At 37.0% G+C, this 22,322-nt stretch overlaps 1 protein-coding gene across 1 annotated transcript in view; it reads right to left on the bottom strand.

Annotated features, from left to right (window-relative positions):
• Positions 1-429: 429 nt before the first annotated feature.
• Positions 430-22,322, bottom strand: part of MARCHF5 (membrane associated ring-CH-type finger 5) — a 50,423-nt gene continuing 28,530 nt past the window's right edge. Inside the window, exons 3-6 of the mRNA XM_044240107.1 lie at positions 9,682-9,812; positions 2,238-2,421; positions 1,947-2,113; positions 430-1,203 (exon numbers count right to left, since the gene is read on the bottom strand). Of these exons, the coding sequence (XP_044096042.1) occupies positions 1,087-1,203; positions 1,947-2,113; positions 2,238-2,421; positions 9,682-9,812 (599 nt within the window). The 3' untranslated portion in view covers positions 430-1,086. The remainder of the gene's footprint in view (positions 1,204-1,946; positions 2,114-2,237; positions 2,422-9,681; positions 9,813-22,322) is intronic.

Here is a 22,322-nt window from a genome sequence, read left to right as displayed (position 1 = left end):
TGACTGGTATAAAAACAAAGAGCTCAAGGCCTCACCTTGGTTTACTCACTGCTGGTTTTCAATCTGCTGAAACTAGACAGTAAACTGCATAAAAGCAGGAACCAAGTCTGTCGTGTTCACCACTGTGTCCCACAGCACTTTGTATAATGCCTGGGCAAATAGGTGATCAACAAACACCTGAATAACTGAATCAATGAAAGAGAAGAGTAAAATAACTTTATTGATTTTTTTTGCAAGTCATTCTGTGCTCAAACTACTAGAAACTGGCAGCTCTAATTTCTAGAAATACGGATTTAAAAACCTTACTCCAGTGATTGAAGGTCCTTATGCCTCTCTCCCTCTCTCTCTCTCTCTCTCACACACACACACACACACACACAGAGTAATTATGACTGCACGAGTCAAAATTACATTATGAACTATGAGATGTCAATATTATATAAATAAAATTTAATAGTGAAAAAGTGATTTGGAAGCCCTGTGAATTTTTACCCTACACATTAGAGGATGTCACATGGGTTAAGAAAAACACAACGAAATCTCATTTGTTCAGATAATCATTTGAATGTTTACATACATTTTTGGTTTGTTATTTTTTATAACTAATTTACATTTCCTCATATTAACATATACTCCTATTTAGCATGTAATCAAATTATGTCAGTGAAAAAAAATCCTCATAGTACCTTCATTGAGTTGCTGATTCTAAGAAAACACTGAACATGAACATGTACAAAAGAGGCATTTGAATTAAACAGCATGTGCATTTTTAAATATTTGCACAGTTTGATCTTTACATTTCTATTTGGAGAAAATATGAACAAAATCCAGGTTTACCATGCTAAGATAATGGTTCAGATGACTGCCATAAAAGAATTACATACAAAACAATGAAAACAAATCACAACTTCAGGTTCCGTGATTACTGAGAGGATTTCCCCTGCCCTAAGTGCTTTATTATATTTCTTAAAAATATGAGCAGCAGCTTATCATAAGTCTCCACTACTGTGCATTAATGATGGAATCAGAACAACACAACAGACTCATAAGGATGAGAGGACTGCAGAACAACTAGAAGTCACAGTTTTATGCTTCTTCTTGCTCTGGATAATTTAGAATTTTGCGATGTGCCTGACGTAAATATTGCTGTTGTTTGAAGTAAACCTTGAATGCTCCTTTTATGGCAACAAAAGCAATTCCACCCTAAAATAAAAAGGAAAATTAGCTTTTTAACATACAGATTTAGAGAAACATAATAATAAAAATAATTTTACTTAGATCACAAAAGAGAGCCATTGCTCTCTTCTCATTCAGATGAATGCAAAGAAACAGTTCTTTTTTCTACTGGGAGTAAGACAGGCGGAGACACTACATCTAACAGAGACACCTTCCCTGTTCTCCTATTGGGTAATCTCTCCACTTAGCTTTACGTCCATTCTGATAGAACAGGGAAAAGGCCTAGGCACATGTGCAGGTGATAGGTGGAGAATAATGACATCAACACAAGGGTTGACTATGTGCTAGCACTTCAAATGAATTACCTCATTTAATCCTCCCAGTAATCCTGATATACCTGTGAATTCGATCTGTATTTTATAGGCACAGAGAAGTCAAGAAATTTGATTTAGGTTTTTCAGCAAAGCCGTATCTGGCAGTCTGACCCTAGAGCAGAAGCTCTTCACCATAATCTTTGTTGTCAAGAGGGATGGGCGTGATAATTCACGCCTGTTCTAGGAGAGAAATCACCCACAGCACTGTTCTGGAAGGCTAGACGTAATGGATCCTCCTCTCTTCTTGCTTTTGGACAATAAGTGGGGATCAAACAGAACCTTAAAGCACAGGAGCCACAAAAGGACTATTTATATAGTCCCACTGGGTTTTTTTTTTGAACAAATACACAGTTCATTCTTTTTTGTATAGTCACTTGAAAAAAAAACCCATCTTACCAAGATTGTCCTTTGTAAATTAGAGTTAACACTACTGAACATCAGTTTACCAACTATTGTCGCAATAGTAGGAAAGACAAGGGCTCCACACAAAATTCGGGTGGCAGAGACATGATCTGCTAAAGGATTAGCCTCAGCTGGAATTCGAGGAACAGGACAACCAATGCCTAGAGAAAAAGAAAATGCAGGATATTAGTGCTAATGAATTAGATTAAAATATCTATGCATACTAAGATTCTTTCACAAATACTAATTTGGTGCGCTCATTATAGCCACAATTCAGGGCCTTACCTGGAAATATACTGTTCAAAATTTGTAGTTTATTTGAGTATTTGCGCCATAGTCTAAGCACGTAGTCTTCCCAGCGTATCATCTTGCCTAATATCAGCATGACAGGAATAGTAGGAAGTCCAATTAAAAGGAACAAAGGATCAGCTCTCTCCATAACATCCAAACCTTCTTTATGGCCTACAACCTGTGAAACAGACAGCATTTGCTAGAATCACTTCCTTGTCTCATCAAGGGTTGTATGAATTCATTTTAGAGGAAATACTCAATTTCAAAAGAATACAGAAAAGGGGTGCCTGGATGGCTCAGTCATTAAGCGTCTGCCTTCGGCTCAGGTCATGATCCCAGGGTCCTGGGATGGAGCCCCACGTCAGGCTCCCTGCTCTGCGGGAAGTCTGCTTCTCCCTCTCCCACTCCCTGTGCTTGTGTTCCCTCTCTGGCGGTTTCTCTCTCTGCCAAATAAATAAAATCTTTTAAAAAATTTTAGAAAAAAAATTTTTTTAAATAAGCTGGAAAGCCACCAGTCTTCATTTATTTATACATGTCTCTCATTCAAGGGAAGAAAAGCTCCTAAGCCATTTCCTATTATATTGGAATAAAAGCTTTTAAAAATGGTTGACCCACAGTGATTACAATTCAGTAGAGGGGAGCAGACTTCTGGTTTTTTAATTCCTCTTACCTGATTTGATTAGAATGGACTACAATTTTAAGTCCTATTTATCCTCCAGCAGAGCATCTCTTTTCCTGCTCTTCCTACTAGGGTAATGCACAGCCTGCCAAGGGGCAGGACCAGCCTTCAGGGAGATGGCCTGAAAGCTCACTTCTCTTTGGCTCTTCTCTGTATCAGTGGTGTCTGGGATAAAGTGATTTTTCCGGCTGGCCAAATGCTTGTTCTACAGACCTAACTCGGCTAAAAGGCAATTCCAAGGTCTACTGAAGTAGCTTTTGCTACAAGTTCCAGTCATTTTTCCAGTCCAGGAACCCTAGGGTGTCCTATCTATGGGTAATGAAGCTAAAACAATCCTTGCTTTCTTATCTGGGTCTTGGGGCTATTTCTCAATTGGATTAGATTCCAGAGGGCAAGAAGGACATGAATAATTCTTATTTGCGAATCTCCATACTTGCCCTGCAGGAAAATCCTTATTACTGGATCAATCTTGGCCTTATACTTCTCTCAACATCTCCATTTTACTGATGAGCTTCTTACCTTTTTTTTTTTTTTTTTTTGAAGTCTTAATTTTTGAGAGAGAGAGACAGAGAGTAGAAGAACACAAGCAGCGGGAGGGGTAAAGGGAGAAGCAGGCTCGAGATGTGCACTTGATCCTAGGACCTCAAGATCATCTGAGCCAAACACAGACGCTTCACCGACTGAGCCACCCAGGAGTCCCACTTGGTATTTTTAACTGGAGATTTTCCCTGAAAATTCTCTTTCAAAGGTCTCAAGTGATCTTCCCTGTAGCCAGAGTCTCAACTGCTTCCAAATTAAACCTATTTCTCTGAATGATTATTTCTGGCAGTTATGACAGGTGAAGGAGATGATTTCTGAATCTTGGGCTTATACCCACCGAGGTATCACACAGTGAGGACAGCTAGCTGGGAGGAACTACTAGAAAGACTCCATATAGTTTTTCTGATCATACTTGAGGTGTAAACCAGGAAGAAAGGACTGGGAAGAATCTCATTTCTATCTTTGATAGGAAGGAGGTGACAAGAAGGAAGGACAGGCATGGAGGAAAGGGAAGAAATAAGGTAGGGAAAACTAAAAGCTGCCAGAGACACTGAGGAAAACAAGCTCATGAAAAAGTATATGGGGTTTTTGGGAAATAAATAAATAAATGAATAAATAAAAATGAGATGCTCTTTATGTCAAACTATCATAGCAGATCTTTTTTTTAGGTGGACTACTCTAAGTAAAATAAGGTAAAGCTGAGAATGGTCAAAGCAAACCAAAATTCTAAACAACACACTCAATCCAGGTAAAAAAATTTTATAAGTATGTGGGAAGAAGCAAAATGGATGCTTTTAAAATCTGACTAGGGATATAGTCCAGGCTTATACTTCAGTAATTTACCTAAATACAGTGTAATATTCAAGGCAGGAGGCTAACCCCTTCTAAGTGATGAAAAACTACGGTATAGGTACCTAATATTCTTGTGTTTCCACAGAGAAACCTAGTGCCTTGTATGTGAAGGATAATAGTTCTGAGTTGCCCTAAAGTGAAATAGTCTGGTTCACGAACAGGTGACCTTTGAACAGCATGGTTTTGAACTGTACTGGTCCTTATATATGTACTGATAGTTACTGTACAGTACTGTTATTTTCTCTTCTTTATGATTTCCTTAATAACATTTGCTTTTCTCTACCTTGCTTTACTGTAACATAGCATATAGTACATTTACAAAAATGTGTGTTAGTTGACTATGTTATCAGTAAGGCTTCTGGTCATAGCAGGCGATCGGTAGTAAAGCTTTTGGGGAATCAGAACTTATCCATGGATTCTCTACTGCATGAGGAGGGTTATCAATGTAAAATAAAAGCTTAATTAAGCAATGGGGGTGATTTAACTAATCCCCATGTTGTTCAATGGTCCACTGTATTTCATAAACCCTAATCCCATACTAGTGGCAAAAGTGGACTGGCCCAGAGATTATGTCTCCACCTATGCCTTTTCAGGACATTGTTTTTAATATCATTTTATTATTTTCAATATAATGATCACTTATAAAGTTACAACTAAATGTGATTTAAATATTCTCAAAGTATTAGCAAATAAATTCAGAAATTTCAAAAATTCCTGTTGGTTTACATTATTTTTTTTAGAATTTGGGGTTTAGAAATATAAAGCAGAGTGAATATTCAGAAACAAACTATAGTAAGAGAAAGTTTATTCCTCATGGGTAGCAGTAAAAACCTTACAAGCTGGTGTCTAAGAATAAGGAAACAAAAAAGGAAATAAATAGGACAGATAGTAGCAAGAGACCCACTGTCCGACTTATTATATCTGAAGTGGAGAGAGATGCGCTGGGCTCACTATGCATGCATTCAACTGAATACTGATTATGTGCCAGACACAAGCCAAGGTGTTGTGGATAAAACGGTAAGCTAAATAGATGTCTTTTGGAGGTGAGAGAAAATAAAATCAAACCAAACAAGCATGCAAGTATAAATGCTGCAAAGGAAACAGAACAGTACAACTGTAGTTTACCACCTGCTACTATAGTCAGACTCAAGGGCAGAAAATGAAAGCTGAATTAAGCAATGGGGGTGATTTAACTTTGGTCAATACAAATCCAGCAAACTGTGCATGATCATGTACATTCTGGTTTTATGCCCCAAGATTTAAAACGATTATTTTTAAGACTTCAATTCTGGGGTGAGATTCAGGAATCAGAGAACATCTTCTCTAAGAATTTGTTAACTGTGTATACAATAAAGGCCTAGGAATTGTGGGTTTAGATAAAGGTTTGTTTTTCTGCTTAAAAGCTGAAAGCTAGAGGGACACCTGGGTGGCTCAGTTGGTTGGGCGGCTGCCTTCGGCTCGGGTCGTGGTCCCGGCGTCCTGGGATCGAGTCCCGCATCAGGCTCCTTGCTTGGCGGGGAGCCTGCTTCTCCCTCTGCCTCTGCCTGCCTCTCTGTCTGCCTGTGCTTGCTCTCGCTTCTCTCTCTATGACAAATAAATAAATAATCTTTTAAAAAAAAACAAAAAAAAAACCCTGAAAGCTAGATCTTCATATCCAAGACTAAATGGCTAAGAGTTTTAACTAAGGCCTGATCTTATAAAGCACTTCCTTTTAAAAGCCTGCTTTTTAAAAAAGTGGTGAACTAATAGGTTTTCTTAGTCAGTATCAAGGATAACTTATGGTAGTATAAGTTAAGAAAGGGCAATGCTTATGGGGGTTATCTTTTACACTAGAGACAAAAGTAGAACTAGACTGGACATTAAGGTCTTATTGTTCCAGGGTAAAACGATCCCACTGCCTTTGGAACCAGGTTTCACCCAAGGAGCCCCAGATTAGGGAGAGGGATGGGGGTCCTAATGCTTCTTTCTTGCTGTGTGGTAGTGACATGTAAACTCGCCAAACCTGTACACTAGGAATAATTGATAGTATCCAGATCACAAGACTGTTACAATGTTAGAAAGGTGTTTGGCCCAGTGCTGGGAAAAAAGTTATCTATTGTCTTCTCAATAAAAATGTAAGCAGAAGGTCTCATTCAAATTCTTCACAACTAACAGAGATTGAACCTAAAACTGGTTCCTGGAGAAGTGGGAAAAGAATAGTGGTCTAGGGGCATCTGGGCAGTTCAATGGATTGACCATCTGACTCCTGACTTTGGCTTAGGTCATGATCTCAGGGTCAAGGAGTGAGTCCCAAGTTTGGCTCTGTGTTCAATGGGAGAGTCTGCATGAGATTTCCTCTTTCCCTCTAACATAAATAAATAAAATCTTAAAAAGAATAATAGTGGTCTTATTCCTTAATCTGATTTACTTGTACTTCAGAGTAGTCAGAGAACAAAAGGAAAAAGAACACTCAAGGGTTAAGAAAGAAACTCCTAAATACTGCTGATGGTAGAGTGGGGCACATTTTCTATTACATATATTCAGATAAGTAAAAGTCTTCCCAATACTCTTAAATCATACAATACCTACCTACTATCACAGATAATCTCTTTCACTCCAGGCTTAAAAAATCTTTTCAAGTGAGATAGTACATGTGAAGATCATTTCTAAATGGTAATTATTTCTAAATGGCAATATATATGTATCATCATAATTTTAGGTCTTCTTCTTTACTGTCACCATTAACCAACATGTTCATTTTTGTCTCCTTGCTTGTATCATTTCTTCCCCTCTACAATTCCAAATTACTGTCTTCAAAAGTCAGCTCAAGACTTTTTTTTTGTAATTTCAAATGATCTTCCATTTTACTGAATTAAAATACTGTTTGTGTAGTCTTCTGTCTGTACTCTTCATATTTGTTTATACAATGTTGTAACTGTTCTCCAATTCACTTTTGAACAGCTTGTCTTAGACTGTATTTCTTGGGGCTGGGGATTAGGGCTTTCAATTTGTCTTGTGTTTTACATAGACCTCAGCTTGGTGTTAACTTTTTGAATGAATCATACCAAAATGGATTCAAAGTGACAAAATCCAGTTTGAAGCCCTTTTTAGAGGATACAAACTATAATCCTTAATTGGCTCTTATCAGTGTGTCCCATTAATTATCAAATTTCTTTTAAGATTGAGTAAGCCTAAAATCTTTCCTCAAAAAGAGCCACCCTACTTCTTATGGTCAATTAGGTATTAAGGAAATCACACAATCTCAGAGGGCCTTTGTTTCTTCATCTGCAAAAAATATATGTCTGTATAATGTGTTTGTGCATTAAATAATGTATATATCTACTCTAAGTTTTTGTGTCTTTGTCAGTCCTAGTGAACCATTCTAAACCTCCCTGAACTAATGATCTACTCATTACTGTAATTTTAACAAATTATTGCAGGGGAAATAGTAAGTCAAACAAACCTGCTACTACCTGATTGAATGAGTCATATTAAAAAAAAAAACCCAGTATTTTATACAAGCCTTTAAATGTTATTCTCTATTATATGCTATATTAGGAATATAAGTATAAGACAGTCTACTTTCAAGGAAACTACCTTCTCATAGGAAAAGCAAGGCCTGAATACAGGAAAAGTTAAATAATAGGTAGCCTAATAAATATCACTTGGTCAGCACAAGATTAGCTGCCATATGAGGACTGAAAATGTTATGAATGTAGAGGAAAAGGAAATGACAGTGGTCAGGAGTTGTCTGGTAGGTTTGATGGGGGGAAAACATCTGAACTAAGCCTGGAAGAAGAGATTAGATTTAGATAAGTAGACAGAGGAATGGAAGGACAGGTATGAAGCAGGAAGGGTGACAAAATGCAAAGGACAGAGGTAAAGAACTCAGCATAAGGTTGGGTTGGAGGTCAACAGGCCTCAAAGTAGAATGAAGTGAGACTGAAGCACCCTGTATAACAAATCAGGTTAAGGAAATGGAATCTTTTTCAAGTCAGTGGCTCTTAATCTTTACCTATTACACTCATGACAAATGATGCAATTCATTTTGCAACTCATTCTAGTGACTATATCCAGACTTTGGGGGGTGTCATCAGCACTTTATGAAGAAGCGTTGCAGTATCTGTCCCACCATGAATATTAATGAAGCAACTAGAAATGCCATTCACTATGGACCCAGCATAGACAGGTTAAGTGCAACTTCTAGAATATTATATAGTGTGTGAACTGAGTTATTTATGAAACACCTACCCAATGTTAGTGCTGCACTGATAAAGCACTACTTAAGGCGGAGGAGATGGTAAGGTTGGAGTAGATGTTGGAGGTATTATTTTAGGAAGACTGATTTAGAAGGATGGACTGATAGAAGAGAATGAAATTAAGAGAAACCAATCAAGAGGCTCCTTTAGCCCACAGGTATGATGGGGGAGTGACAAGAAGTCAGGTGGTTAAGACTGTGGAAAAGAAGCTACAGATATATAAACAATATAAAAATGAAAATTGCTTGGACTTGCAGTCAGTGGCATGATAAAGGTCTACGAAGTAGAAAGAGCTAAAGGTAATCCTAAGAATGTACGATACAGACTGATTAGATGGGAAAGAACAGTAAATATCAAAGGTATAGAAAGATTATGATGGGGAATAAACTGATGTTTCAAATTGAGGAAAGAACTAATCTGATTTCAATAATATTGAGTGTGAAATCGTAAGAGGTTATTTAAGGAGAGGGGTCAGACTGTGACTGTAGGACTGGATTTGAGGAGAAATTAGGGCCAAGACACAGATGAGCACAAAAAGCACAGAGATGATAGCTGGGAATCTTTATAAAAGAAATATAAAGAGAGAAGTCAAGGGTCTGGGACTAAATCTTGAAATTTAAGTCTAATAATCTTCACCAAGTTACTGATTGTAGCAAAAAACAGGAAGCAACTAATCCTCTAATCAACAACAGACTGGTTAGTTAATTGTTTTAATTCCACACATAGAATGCTATGAAGATTTCTGCATACTTATATGAAAAGATATCCAAAGTTTACTGTGGAAAAAAAAAGGGAGGTACAGTTCTAATTTGCTTCCTTTAAGGGGAAAAAGGTATATGTGTGGGAGAACAAATTTATTTTTTCTTGCACATGCACAAAAAAAGTCTAGAAGAATACTATGTACTAATAATAGTGGCTAGCTGGAGAAGTGAGGAGGAATCTGGGCAAATGGGCAGGAGTAAGATGACTTTTCAAGGGATAAGTTTCTTATTTGTTTCTTATTTTTAAGCCATGAGAAGGTTATTACTTGTTCAAAATAATAGTAATAATTTTTAAAACTCTAATAAAAATCTATTTAATAGATCTTCACATAAAAAATATTATCACTGAACACAGTAAAATAGTGAACCTGCATCACTGTCACTGCTCCATAAGTCACAGCTGTCCAATAGATAGAGCCAACCATTATTCCTGCTGCAGCAAATGGACAAGCTTTTGAGATCAGTCTATCCGCAAGATCCAAGACGTAAACAACTGGACCTATAATAAAAAAAGAAAGTAATGTTTCAACACAAGACAGATTTATAGAAAATGACTTACTCAATATTTTCCATTGATCTAAATATTTTTATGAAGTTGAATGTTCTGATGCTTTAGAGGTAACTATTATAGATGGGATGGGAACCTATTTGACTAAATTTAGAATTTCTCAGTTGTCTGCAAAAATAGCCAAGTTTTACTTCCTAAATTCTTGGAAACAGCTTCAAATTTTTTATCTTTATCAGCAAACCTAAGATTAAAGGTTCGAACACAGCTCCTTTTTATGAAGAAAATAGATTCTTACTTCTTCTCTTCACACTGGCTGCTGAAGAACGAAATGGCCATTTCACCTTGCTCTTCCCAAACAGTTCTTGCCTACGGTTAGATTCTCTAGTACTTAGTAAAAATATCACTTCTTGACTTCACTCATTACTTTCTTGGTGCAGTATGTCAAGGTAACCAAGGCTATTTTCTTGTAGTTATACAAAGTCAATTTATCTTACTTTGATTTTCAATATGGAATAGTTGAGTATTATTTTCTAATGTCTTCCCCCCCCCACATTTGTATATTAATTACAGTTAGCTAACATATAGCATACTATTATTTTAGGAGTAGAATTTAGTGGTTCATCGCTTACATAAAATAACCATCTAACAAACTTCTTTTAATGATCACAATGCCGGTTTTTAATGGCATTCCAACAGCTGTGTGTGCCAATTGTACTTCTATTATTATATGCTTACTGTTAAATCTGGCTACTACTTTTCTTTGGAGGGTATTTAGAATAGCTATATTTGGGGCACCTGGGTGGCTCAGTGGATTAAGCTGCTGCCTTCGGCTCAGGTCATGATCTCAGTCCTGGGATCGAGCCCTGCATCGGGCTCTTTGCTCAGCAGGGAGCCTGCTTCTCTCGCTCTCTGCCTACTTGTGATCTCTCTCTGTCAAATAAATAAATAAAATCTTAAAAAAAAAAAAGAAATAGAATAGCTATATTTGGAGGTTTTCTAACCGCTGAAGTCCAATATAATTTAGCTCCAGAATTTTTCAGAATAGTGGAATGGTCTCAGGTCTGAATTAGAGAAAGTTCTAAAGAACTGAGTACCTAAGTTTAGTCACAGAAATATGAAACACTGATTTACTAATCACATTTGTTGAATACCCTCTACATATTTGAAACTACTACTTGAGACATTTTCTTGGAAATGTGTAAAAATTATTACCTACCTTCAGGATGCTTTATACAAAAACTACTTTTACTGTACAAAGAAATTAATATAGCATGATAAAATAATTAAGATGCATAAGAACAAGCATCCATCTATGTAGCCCCTGATCACTGGGGCCAGTAATATCACTAGTCACTGTATAAAGAAAGACCACACTGTGAAGTAGAAAGAACATCAGGAGGGACGTCAAAGGATCTATGATTTCAATTTAGCATATTTACTATGTCCTCTAATAATAGTTAGTACCTCTTGAGTGTCTACAGGATACCAGTTGCTGTGCCACAAGAATTACATGCATCATTATTCAATCCCATGATGTAGGGTTTAATCCTTAAAATATACATATTTGCTAGGTTAAGCTTAAAACTCCCTCAGAGGGTACAATAAAAGTCATTTTAATGAGTCACCGAAGATCTCTCAAATGCTTTTACTAAAAGTCATAAACCATAGGTATATATAAAACCTCCATACTTCAACTTTCATATTCTCTACTGATAATTCTTTAATCAGAAAATTGAAGCTACAAGACAAATCCAGACTCTCCATGGCACACATACCCACCTACCAACATCACACCTACCTGAAGTTAATCCCTCTACTGACACACCAAATCCCATTCCCTTGCCAACCCAAAGCTCCAGCTCCAGCAACTGTCTCCCACATCATTTCCTCTCTACTCTTTACTGGATTATTTCCATCAGACAGGTCATTACTTCTTCTATCTTAAAAAAAAAAACAAAACAACAAATTCTGGGGCACCTGGGTGGCTCAGTGGGTTAAAGCCTCTGCCTTCAGCTCGGGTCATGATCCCAGGGTCCTGGGATCTCTGCTCAGCAGGGAACCTGCTTCCTCCTCTCTCTCTCTGCCTGCATCTCTGCCTACCTGTGATCTCTGTCTGTCAAATAAATAAATAAATAAAATCTTAAAACAACAACAACCACCAAATTCTTCTCTTGGTCCTTCTTCCCTCACTGCTCCATCTCTGCTTTATTTACAACAAAATTCCTCAAAAGACTTACCTGTTTTCACTCTCTCCTTCAATTCTCTCCATGAAAGCTACTCAGACTGGTCACTAATAACCCAAGATTAGTTAAATTCAATGGTGTAATCTCAGCAGCAACTATCTGGCCTAGCAGCAACATCTCACACAGATGTTCCTTTCTTCTTCCCAATATATGGTTCTTCATTATATTTCTAGGACATCACCATTGTTTTTTTTTTTTTCCATCACCAATCAGTAACTTTTCAGTCTTTCTTGGTTCCTCCTCCTCTTGAACTCAGTGAGACTCACCCTGCCAACTCCTGCCTCATGATACTCCCCATTTAAATTATTCTGCACTATTTTTCTTTTTCCCAAAGTACTTATCACCTAACATACTCTAATTTACTCATTCTGTTTCTACCTCCAAGAATATGGGTTAGGAAACTATGGGCCATTGACCATATCCAGCCGCTGCTCGCTTTTGTAAATAAAGTTTTATATGGAACATGGCCACATGCAAAACCTAAAATACTTACTTTCTCGTTTTTACCAAAAAAGTCTGCTGACTTCTGAACTAGAACACAAGCTTCAACGGGAAAAATAACGGTTTTGTTTTGCTTATTGATGAATCCCAAGTTCCTGTGACTCTCAAATATTTGCTGAATTCTCTACTGAGGTACTTATTTAAAACTATGATTTGAAAATCTATAGGTGTTTCTTTTTCACTATTCTATACCAAGCCCAAGTTAACTACAAGACTATTTCCTAACCCATTCAGAATAAAAACTGGGAAGGAAAGAACGTATTTTACATGCTTCCAATGTACCTTCTTCCCTCTCTCCTTTCAACAGGGTACTTGGAACTATCTACTGATGGAGTGAAGCAATACAACTCCTAAAAGAACCATCACTACCACTTTTATATATCATGAACATGGGCTATCTAGAGACATCTGAATTGTTTTTCCTTTAAACATCTCAGATGGTTCTAAAATAATGAGCTCAATTTTCAGTTTCCTTCCTGAATCAGTGGGTGTGAATTCTTTTTGTGCATGCAAAAACAAAAAAATCTGTATACTTTGGGAAATTTTCTACCTATTCCTTGAATCATACACAAAAGATGCACTAGGTTAAATGAAGACACTGGCTGTATTTTATAGTTCCTATTTCCAGTTATTCTGAAATAATTTTGTCTATACTTCTGTCTTTATTTTGCCTAAACCTCTCCAGGCTCTTTCAGATAGTCTAGTCCAAGAATAGTTTAATATTTAAAAGAAAAGATAAATGTTTAGTAGTAAGCATACCATGAGAATAAACTGTCACCCTGGGGAGGTATTTCTTAGAGCTAAAGATTACCTAGGCAAGCTATGTAATGAGTTAAAACAATCACTGGATTTTGGGCGCCTGGGTGGCTCAGTGGGTTGAAGCCTCTGCCTTCAGCTCAGGTCATGATCTCAGGGTCCTGGGATCGAGGCCCGCATCGGGCTCTCTGCTCAGCAGGGAGCCTGCTTCCTCCTCTCTCTCTCTGCCTGCCTCTCTGCCTACTTGTGATCTCTGTCTGTCAAATAAATAAATAAAAATCTTTAAAAAAAAAAAAATCACTGGATTTCTATGGATGGCAATCCCTAAATCATACTCTTTGTATTAGGAAGCTTACCATGTACCACTATCCCGTGACTTGGGGTCAAAAGAAAAGTAGCAAGTTACTAGATTCTTCTTACTGTTATATTACAGCACAAAGAGTTATGGAAAATGAGGAAAGACAAGACTAGCCGTATAAAACCCCAGTTCTAATGAGGAGGCAGAAATATGAATAAGTGCACACCACACAAGTCAAATACCTAAGGGCATAAAAAGGCTTCAATATTTTAAAAAGGCATTATTGAATTTTTAATGTCTCAGTGGGGTTCACCACTTACGTTTTCAATGTACTGTATTTACACAATGGACAGCAATTGAAGAAGCTCTGTATAAATATATAAGTTTTGAAAACCCAATAATTTAAAGGGCACTAGGGAATCTTGCAATTAAAAAAAATCTATTGTGAATTCTTTTGTACAATAAAGAACCTTTGTAAAGAAAATACACTCCAATACTCTGGGTAAATTCAAATTTTCACATTTCAGATGTGAATGACATCAAACAGCGAGCTGAGAACTATTGGGGAAACTCCTAAACCTGTGTCTACTGAAAAAGTAATCAGTTTTATCTGGCATACACTGTGAAAGTAGATTTGTTGCAGCTGTGATTTAAATTCAAATTTATGTATGCATGGTATTAAAGGCACATCTTGGAAGATAAGAAATTAATGACTTAAGGGCAGGTGATATTTAGGGCTCAACATCTATGTGTACTGCTTACTGTAACAACCAGAATTCCTACGACCTTTCTCTGGGATAGAAAGATACCTTAAAAACAAAACAAAACAAAACAAAACAAAACACCTCTCACCAATTCTTGAGAAATCATTTCTGTATGTTGCCAGAGTGCTAACGTTTCTAACACAGAACACAATTTAATGAGCAAAAATAGGTGTGCTTCACAAGACAACCTTGTGTATGTTCCTGAGACAACAACTGCTCCAGTTAAGTAACCAATGGTTTATAAGTTTTAATAAGCAAAACAGACTGTTTGTAAAAGATATGCAAGTTTCCAGGTTTTCTTGGTTTGCTTTTTGCTCTGCATTGAACTAGTTTTGATTTAGACCCAACTTTAATGCCAACCTGCTAATAAGCCAAAACATCAACCCCACTTTCAGATTCAGAACCATCCAGAATTAAAGTTTTGGACAACATGAGGAGTCCAACAATATAGTTCTAAACTTCTCTCTTTGCTCCAAGTCTTCTTTTCATTGTGTTTTATCTCTGGAATGTCTGGCCCCTACTTAAAGTCTGTATGAAAACCCGATTTCCCAATGAAAACTAATCTAACCTGATAGAGATTGCTCTACCCCACCCTGTTCATGTCCCATGAGGCTTCCTTTAATACTATCCCACAAAATGCACTTACCCCTTTGCTTGTGCATAATGTTAGTACTTTATGTTCTTGTTCAATGTTTGTTCAGTTGTCTCAATATCCTTATGTCTGTCCATGTCAGCATCATCTTAGATTGAAAATTCCCAGGGGGCAGGGGCCAAGTCTGTTTAACTCGTTTTGTACAGTGCCTAGGATAGAACCATGTATAGATAGGTGCTTAAAAAAATGCTTTTGATGATGATTGGCATCACTCTCAGGGATTCTGTAGGCCACAGCTATCTTAGCACATGGTACTTGGCAGTACCTTGGGGTACTTTGGCCTGTTCTACAGGACATTAGAATATATTGGCATAGGACCTAGCTGTAGCACTCTGTGGCAAGTATTTGACTCAACCCATTTGTTAAAAAAGGATCTTTAACATGGGCACCTGGCTGGCTTGTGTAACTCCTGATCTTAGGGTTATGAGTTTGAGCCCCATATTAGGAGCAGAGATTACTTAAAAATAAAATCTTAAAAAAAAGTATATCGTTCCAAGTCAACAAATGTGGAATTTATTGAAGACATGAAATAATATCACAACAACCATCTCATAAGTTAAAAGTATGTGGAATTCCTAATGGGACAGTAAAGAGTTTTAACTCTTTCTCTAGCATTCATCACTACTTTAAACACTAGATTTCAGAGGCCAGGTTTCTGAGGCCGAGCCTCAGACAAGCTTATGTAAATGTCATCCTTGATTGCTCTGCATGTAGGTTGGGGTTTTACCAATTTTATGTAAGAATAAATATCCTGCAAACTCAGGCTATAAACTGCTTTGCTTAATAACAAGAAGTTAGACATTAAATTATAAACAGAGAAGAAAGAATCTTTGGTTGGGCAATTTTTTAGATAACTAACCCAAAGCCCTCAAAACAAAACAAAACAAAACAAAACAACCCTGAGGAATAAAAGATCCAGAGTCAAAGCAGATGAGTACCATTCCTCCATGTGTATATATAGCATATTACCATGAACAGTAACTAAAGATCATCACAGTAATTCTTTATCACATAGTTTGTGCCAAAGCAAAGCTTAATTTACCTCATAGAATAGAAGAGCCCAAAGAATATCTGTGGACTATAAGGTCAACTACTAAGTACCTATTAAGCACCTACTGTACACATAGCATTTTACTTTAAATTAAAATAAATGTAAATAAAATTTAACACACCAGCCTCTGCCTCCAAGGAGCTTCCAATCTAGTTAAGGACAACCAATAAATACACATTAAACAACTGAGACACTTCTTTTTTTTTTTTTAAGAGGTAACTAGAAGGCTCTTCCCCCCCTCCCCAAGATTTAAGAGACAGTGAGTACCAGGAGGAGAGGCAAAGGGAGAGGGAGAGAGAATCTTTTTTTTTTTTTTTTTTAAAGATTTTATTTATTTACTTGACAGAGAGAGATCACAAGTAGGCAGAGAGGCAGGTTGAGAGAGAGGACTAAGTAGGCTCCCTGCTGAGCAGAGAGCCTGATGCGGGGCTCGATCCCAGGACCCCGAGACCATGACCCGAGCCAAAGGCAGAAAGGTACCTCAGGGAGAATCTTTTTTTTTTTTTAAATTTTTATTTATTTATTTGACAGAAATCACAAGTAGGCAGAGAGGCAGACAGAGAGCGAGGAAGGGAAGCAGGCTCACTGCTGAGCAGACAGCCTGATTCAGGGCTCCATCTCAGGACCCTGACACCATGACCTGAGCCAAAGGCAGAGGCTTAACCCACTGAGCCACCCAGGTGCCCTGCAGGGAGAGAGAATCTTTTTTTTTTTTTTTTAAGATTTTATTTATCTGACAGAGATCACAAGTAGGCAGAGAAGCAGAGAGAGAGGAAGGGAAGCAGGCTCCCTGCAGAGCAGAGAGCCCGATGCGGGGCTTTGATCCCATGACCCTGGAATCATGACCTGAGCCAAAAGGAGGCTTTAACCCACTGAGCCACCCAGGCATCCCAGGGAGAGAGAATCTTAAGAAGATTTCACGCTGAGCCCCTTGTGGGCCTCAATCCCATTACCTCGAGACCACGACCTGAGCTGAAATCAAGAGTCAGCCACTAAACCAACTGTGCCACCCAGGGACCCCAACAATTGAAAAACTTTAAGGCAAATTTAGCATATGTACAGTAATATGGTACAAACTTAACAGATATGTGTTAAAGAAATTTTAAGTAAAGATTATAGGGGGATAAGGATACAAAGAGTTTTTTAACTGATGAATGCACATATGAATTTACTGATTAACAGAAGTGAATCTTGACCTAGACTGAAGTCTTTATGATCTGAAAAGGGGGCATTCTAAGAGAACTTCTAACTGAGGCAAAAGACTCTTCAACAGGTTTACATGTTTTTCTTTTTAAAGCTGGTATACCACTAGGATCAGGGTTAACTCACAGAAACCTTGACTAGATCTTTGTCCCAATATGAAGGAAGTCCCTGAGAGACATGCTAAAATGAAAACCATATTTAGGAAAACTAATTTTATAACAGATTAAAGTCAGAATAAACTAGAATAAAATCCACAAGACTTTGTATCCAAAACAAGTACAGAGAAAGAGAAAGTAGTTATGAGTCCAGAAAAACTTAATGTAAGAGACTTTGAATTAGAAAACCCCCATTTTCTTCTAGTTTTATAATTTCAGGTTTTGTACTGAAGCCTTTAATCCATTTCAAATTAATTTTTGTAAGTGGTATAAGATAGGGTCCAATTTCATTTGTTTGCATGTGAATATCCAGTTTTCCCCACACCATTTATCGAAGGGACCATTCTTTCCCTATCAAGTATTCTTGGCTCCTTTTGTCAAATACTGGTTGAACATAATATGCATGGGTTTATTTCTGAGCTCTCGATTCTGTTCCATTAGCCTATGTGTCTCTTTTTATGCCAGTACCATATTGTTTTGATTACCACAGCTTCATAATAAAGTTTGAAATCAGGAAATGTCATGCTTCCCACTTTGTCCTTTCTCAGGACTGCTTTGGTATTTGGGGTCATGTGTGGTTCTATACAAATGTCAAGATTATTTTTTCTGCCTCTGTAAAAGATGCCATTGGGATTTTGACAGGGATTACACTGAACACTATATATGACTTTGATAGTATGGGCATTTTAAACAATACTAATTCTTTCAATCCATGAACATAAAATCTTATCATTTATTTGTGTCTTCAACTTCTTACATCAAGGTCTTATAATTTTCAGTTCTAGTCATAAGTACTTAATTACTTTTGATATTATAAAAGGGATTTTCTTTCTTTTTCAGATAATTTTTTGTTAGTGTACAGAAATGGACTGAGTTTTGTATGTTGATTTTGTATCCTGCAATTCTACTGAATTTATTTATTTTAACATTTTTCGGGGGTAGTCTTCAGAATTTTCCATGTATGACATCATCTGCAAACAGACAACTTTACTTCTTTCTTTCTGATTTGGATGCCTTTTATTTATTTTTTTTCTTGCCTAATTGCTCTGGCTAGGATTCCAAGGATTCCAGTATTATGCTGAATAGGAGTGGTGAGAATGGGCACCCTTGTCTTCTTGATCTTAATGGGATAGCTTTCAAAGCCTTTCAATGTTAAGTATGATGTTAGCTGTGGGTTTGTCACATACAGCCTTTATTATGTTAGAGCATGTTCCTTCCACACAAAATTTTGTGGGAGTTTTTATCATGAAAGGATGTTGAATTCTGTCAAATGCTTTGTTCTGCATCTACTGAGATAATCATATGATTTTTATCTTTCATTCTATTAATGTGTCATATCACAGTGAATGATTTGCAGATGTTGCACCATTCCAGGGACAAATACAACCAGGTCATGGCGTAGTACCCTTTTAATGTGCTGCTGGATTTGGTTTGCTAGTACTTTATTGGGAATTATTGAATCTTTATTCACTGAGATACTGGCTTGTGATTTTCTTTTCTTACAGTGTCTTTATATGGCTTTGATAGCAGGAAAATGCTGGCCGTATAAAATGAGTTTGGGAATTTTCTTCCTTTTCAATTTTTGGGAAGAATTCTTTTTTTGCAGAGGGGGGCAGGGAAGAATTCAAGAAGCACTGGCATTGATTCTTTCTTAAATATTTAGTAGAATTCTCCACCAAGACAATTTGGTTCTGGGTTTTTCTTTGTTGGGAGATTTATATTTCCTTGCTGTTGGTGTGTTCACATTTTCTATTTCTTCATGAGTTAGTCTTGATAGGTAGTATGTTTCTAGGAATTTATCTTTTACTTCTAGGTTATCCAGATTGTTGGATACTATTATTCACATAAGTCTCTTATGATCCTTTGTATTTCTGAGATGTCAGTTGTAATGTGTTTCCTTTGAAAACACTACACATTATATGCCTCATATTATAGTAAGAAGTACATAGAACTATGGAATATCTTTGGGAAAAAAAAAATCATAGGGGCACCTGGGTGGCTCAGATGGTTGGGCCTCTGCTTTTGGCTCAGGTCATGATCCCAGTGTCCTGGGATGGAGCCCTGCATTGGGTTCCCTGCTCGGCAGGGAGCCTGCTTCTCCCTCTCCCTCTGTTGCTCCCCCTGCTTGTGCTCTCTCTATGTCAAATAAATAAATAAAATTTTTGTAAAAAATGAAAATATAAAAAAAATTAAAAGATGGGGTAGAGGAGCCTGGGTGGCTCAGCCAGATAAGCATCCACTTAACGTTTGGCTCAGGTCATGATCCCAGAGTCCTGGGATCAAATCCCACATTAGGCTCCCTGCTCAGCAGGAAGCCTGCTTCTCCCTCTCCTGCTCCCTCTGCTTGTGCTAATAAATAAATAAAATCTTAAAAAATTTTTAAAAAAGATGGTGTAGCTATATTATGTCCATTCTATATTATTGTGTCTATATTATATACAAGTTTAAGACAAAAAAAGTATTATTGTGGATAAAATAGTCATTACTTAATGATAAAGTGTTGAACTCACTTCCAACCAAAAGGGTAGGTCAGCAAGTGATGGTTTACTAGTCTTTATTCCTCATATGTAGTTACGATATATTCTTTTTCAACAAATATTTTATAATAACAGAGAAAAAAATACCTGAGTGAACATTCATTCTTCTGAGCTTTGATCAATGTTAAGGCAGTAGACAGAATTAGTTCTGTATGTTGATGCAGCATGCTGGCAAAGGCAATGGAAAAGCAGGCACGCCAATACACTATTGGGAAGATTAAATAGGTATAATCTCTACAATAGCCAATCTGATGATATCTATTAATGTTATAAATGCACACACTCTTTGACCCAGCAATTCTACTCCAGTGATTTATCTTAAAGATATATTTGTGCATGTGCATAAAATTATTTTACACAGTTGTTTTTGACAGTACTGTTTGTAGTAGCGAAAGATTAAAAACAGCCTTTATGTCCATTAACAAGACTGGTTACAGAAATAATGATACAAGGGCACCTGAGTGGCTCAGTGGGTTAAAGCCTCTGCCTTCGGCTCAGGTCATGATCCTGGAATCCTGGGATCGAGCCCCGCATCTGCTGAGCAGAGAGCCTACTTCTTCCTCCCTCTGCCTGCCTCTCTGCCTACTTGTGATCTGTCAAATGAGTAAGTAAAATCTTTAATAAAAAAAGAAAAAAGAATGATACATATATCTGTGTAATGGAATATTATGTAACTATAAAGAAAAAAAGCTCTTTTTACACTAATATAAAATGGCATCTACTATATATTGCTGAGGGGAAAAAAAGCAAATATAGAACATGATCTATGGTATACTTGTCTGTAGTATTTTGACATATAACCTAGTTGTGCTCAATACTTTGCTTGCTTCTCCAGGTTTACTGCTTATCTTTCTCTATCCTGCTTTGTGCACAATTTGCCTAACATGTGTCTTCCAGGCAACCTTACCCTCTAGCTTCTGATGTGTTCAAACAATGAATGGGATGGCTAGATAATCAGACGGTGGTAAAAGTGTCCCCTCCATCCACCTGGGTTCCCTCACTATAGGTAGTTGGGATTTCTTTCTCTAAAACCACAGACCCTGTTAAACAGCCTCTCTCCTGCTAAAGCTTTTGTCAAGTTCTGTTAATAGATCCCTTCCCGTGCATTTTCAGGCCTAGGAATGGAAATGATTTCATACAGTTGCTGATTGCTGGGTATTTTCCTGTCCCTTGTTTATTCCTTTAATTCTACCCTAATATTTATAGCTTTTCAGGGTTTGGGAGAGAGAAGAGGGAAAAAAGAACAGGGGGAGAAAAAGAGAAACATCCTGGAATAAAACAATGAAACCTCTAATAATGGTTGCCTCCAAGTAAGAAACTTACTTGGCATTATAGCTGGTGGACATGGTAAAAAGACTTTTTCATTGAACACCCTGATATATTCAATATCTTTTGAAATTGGTCCATGTGAATGTATTATCTAGAGGGAAAAATATATAAAGTAAACTCAAACACTTAAAAGAGACAAAAAAAAATACTAAGAGATAATGTAGTTGTGGCATCTTCTCTTTTGAACATTTGCTATTCCTAGCCATGTCTAGCAGGGCAAATATGGACACAAACAAAATAGAGAATAGACCATTTGTTGGTGCAAGCCCCTAGCCATCATTTTGCTTCTTGGCCATGTCTCTCCTTCAATTCTAATAGCATCAAATCACTGAAAATTTTTATTTATAATCATACACATAATTTACTAACAGTATCTCAAAAAAATTCAAATTCACAACATCCCTATTAGTTCTTACAGTACCTGGAAACTACTTCTTATCTATATATGGCCAGGCAGCTGACTCACTGAGTGACAGTAACAAGAAGTTCAGCAGTTTAAAATCCTGGCTCCTTCACTTACTTGCTAGAAGCCCACGGGATTCCATTAAATAAATTTACTGAATCTGTTTTCTTATCTGTAAAATAAGGACAGTATCTAACCGTGCAGAGCTTTTGAGAGGTTTAAATAAAATAGCATAGGCAAAGTGACCCACAGAGTATCTGGCAAATAGGAGGAGCCTGTTAATAAATAATAGCTATTGATATCACTGTTAGTATTATTTAAAAAAAAAGATAACATTACAAAAAAAAAAGATAAAATTACAAAATAAATTTTATTTGCTAGATTCTCTAGGAAAGATTTCTCCCAGGAGTCACTCCTCTTAACCTAGTGAGTATTTTTCTCTTCTAAGTTTTACACTCAACATTTGATAACCACTTTTTTTTTTTTTGAAGATTTTTTATTTTTAAGTAACCTCTATACCCAGGGTGGGGCTCTAACTTACCACCCCAAGATCAAGAGTCACATGTTCTACTGACTAAGCCAGCTAGGCACCCCTGATAACCAGTTTTT

Source organism: Neovison vison, chromosome 2, assembly GCF_020171115.1.
Source record: "Neovison vison isolate M4711 chromosome 2, ASM_NN_V1, whole genome shotgun sequence".
In the NCBI taxonomy this organism is placed as follows: domain Eukaryota; kingdom Metazoa; phylum Chordata; class Mammalia; order Carnivora; family Mustelidae; genus Neogale; species Neogale vison.
Note: the sequence above shows the minus strand (reverse complement) of the source record. Positions and strands in the feature narration are given on the sequence as shown.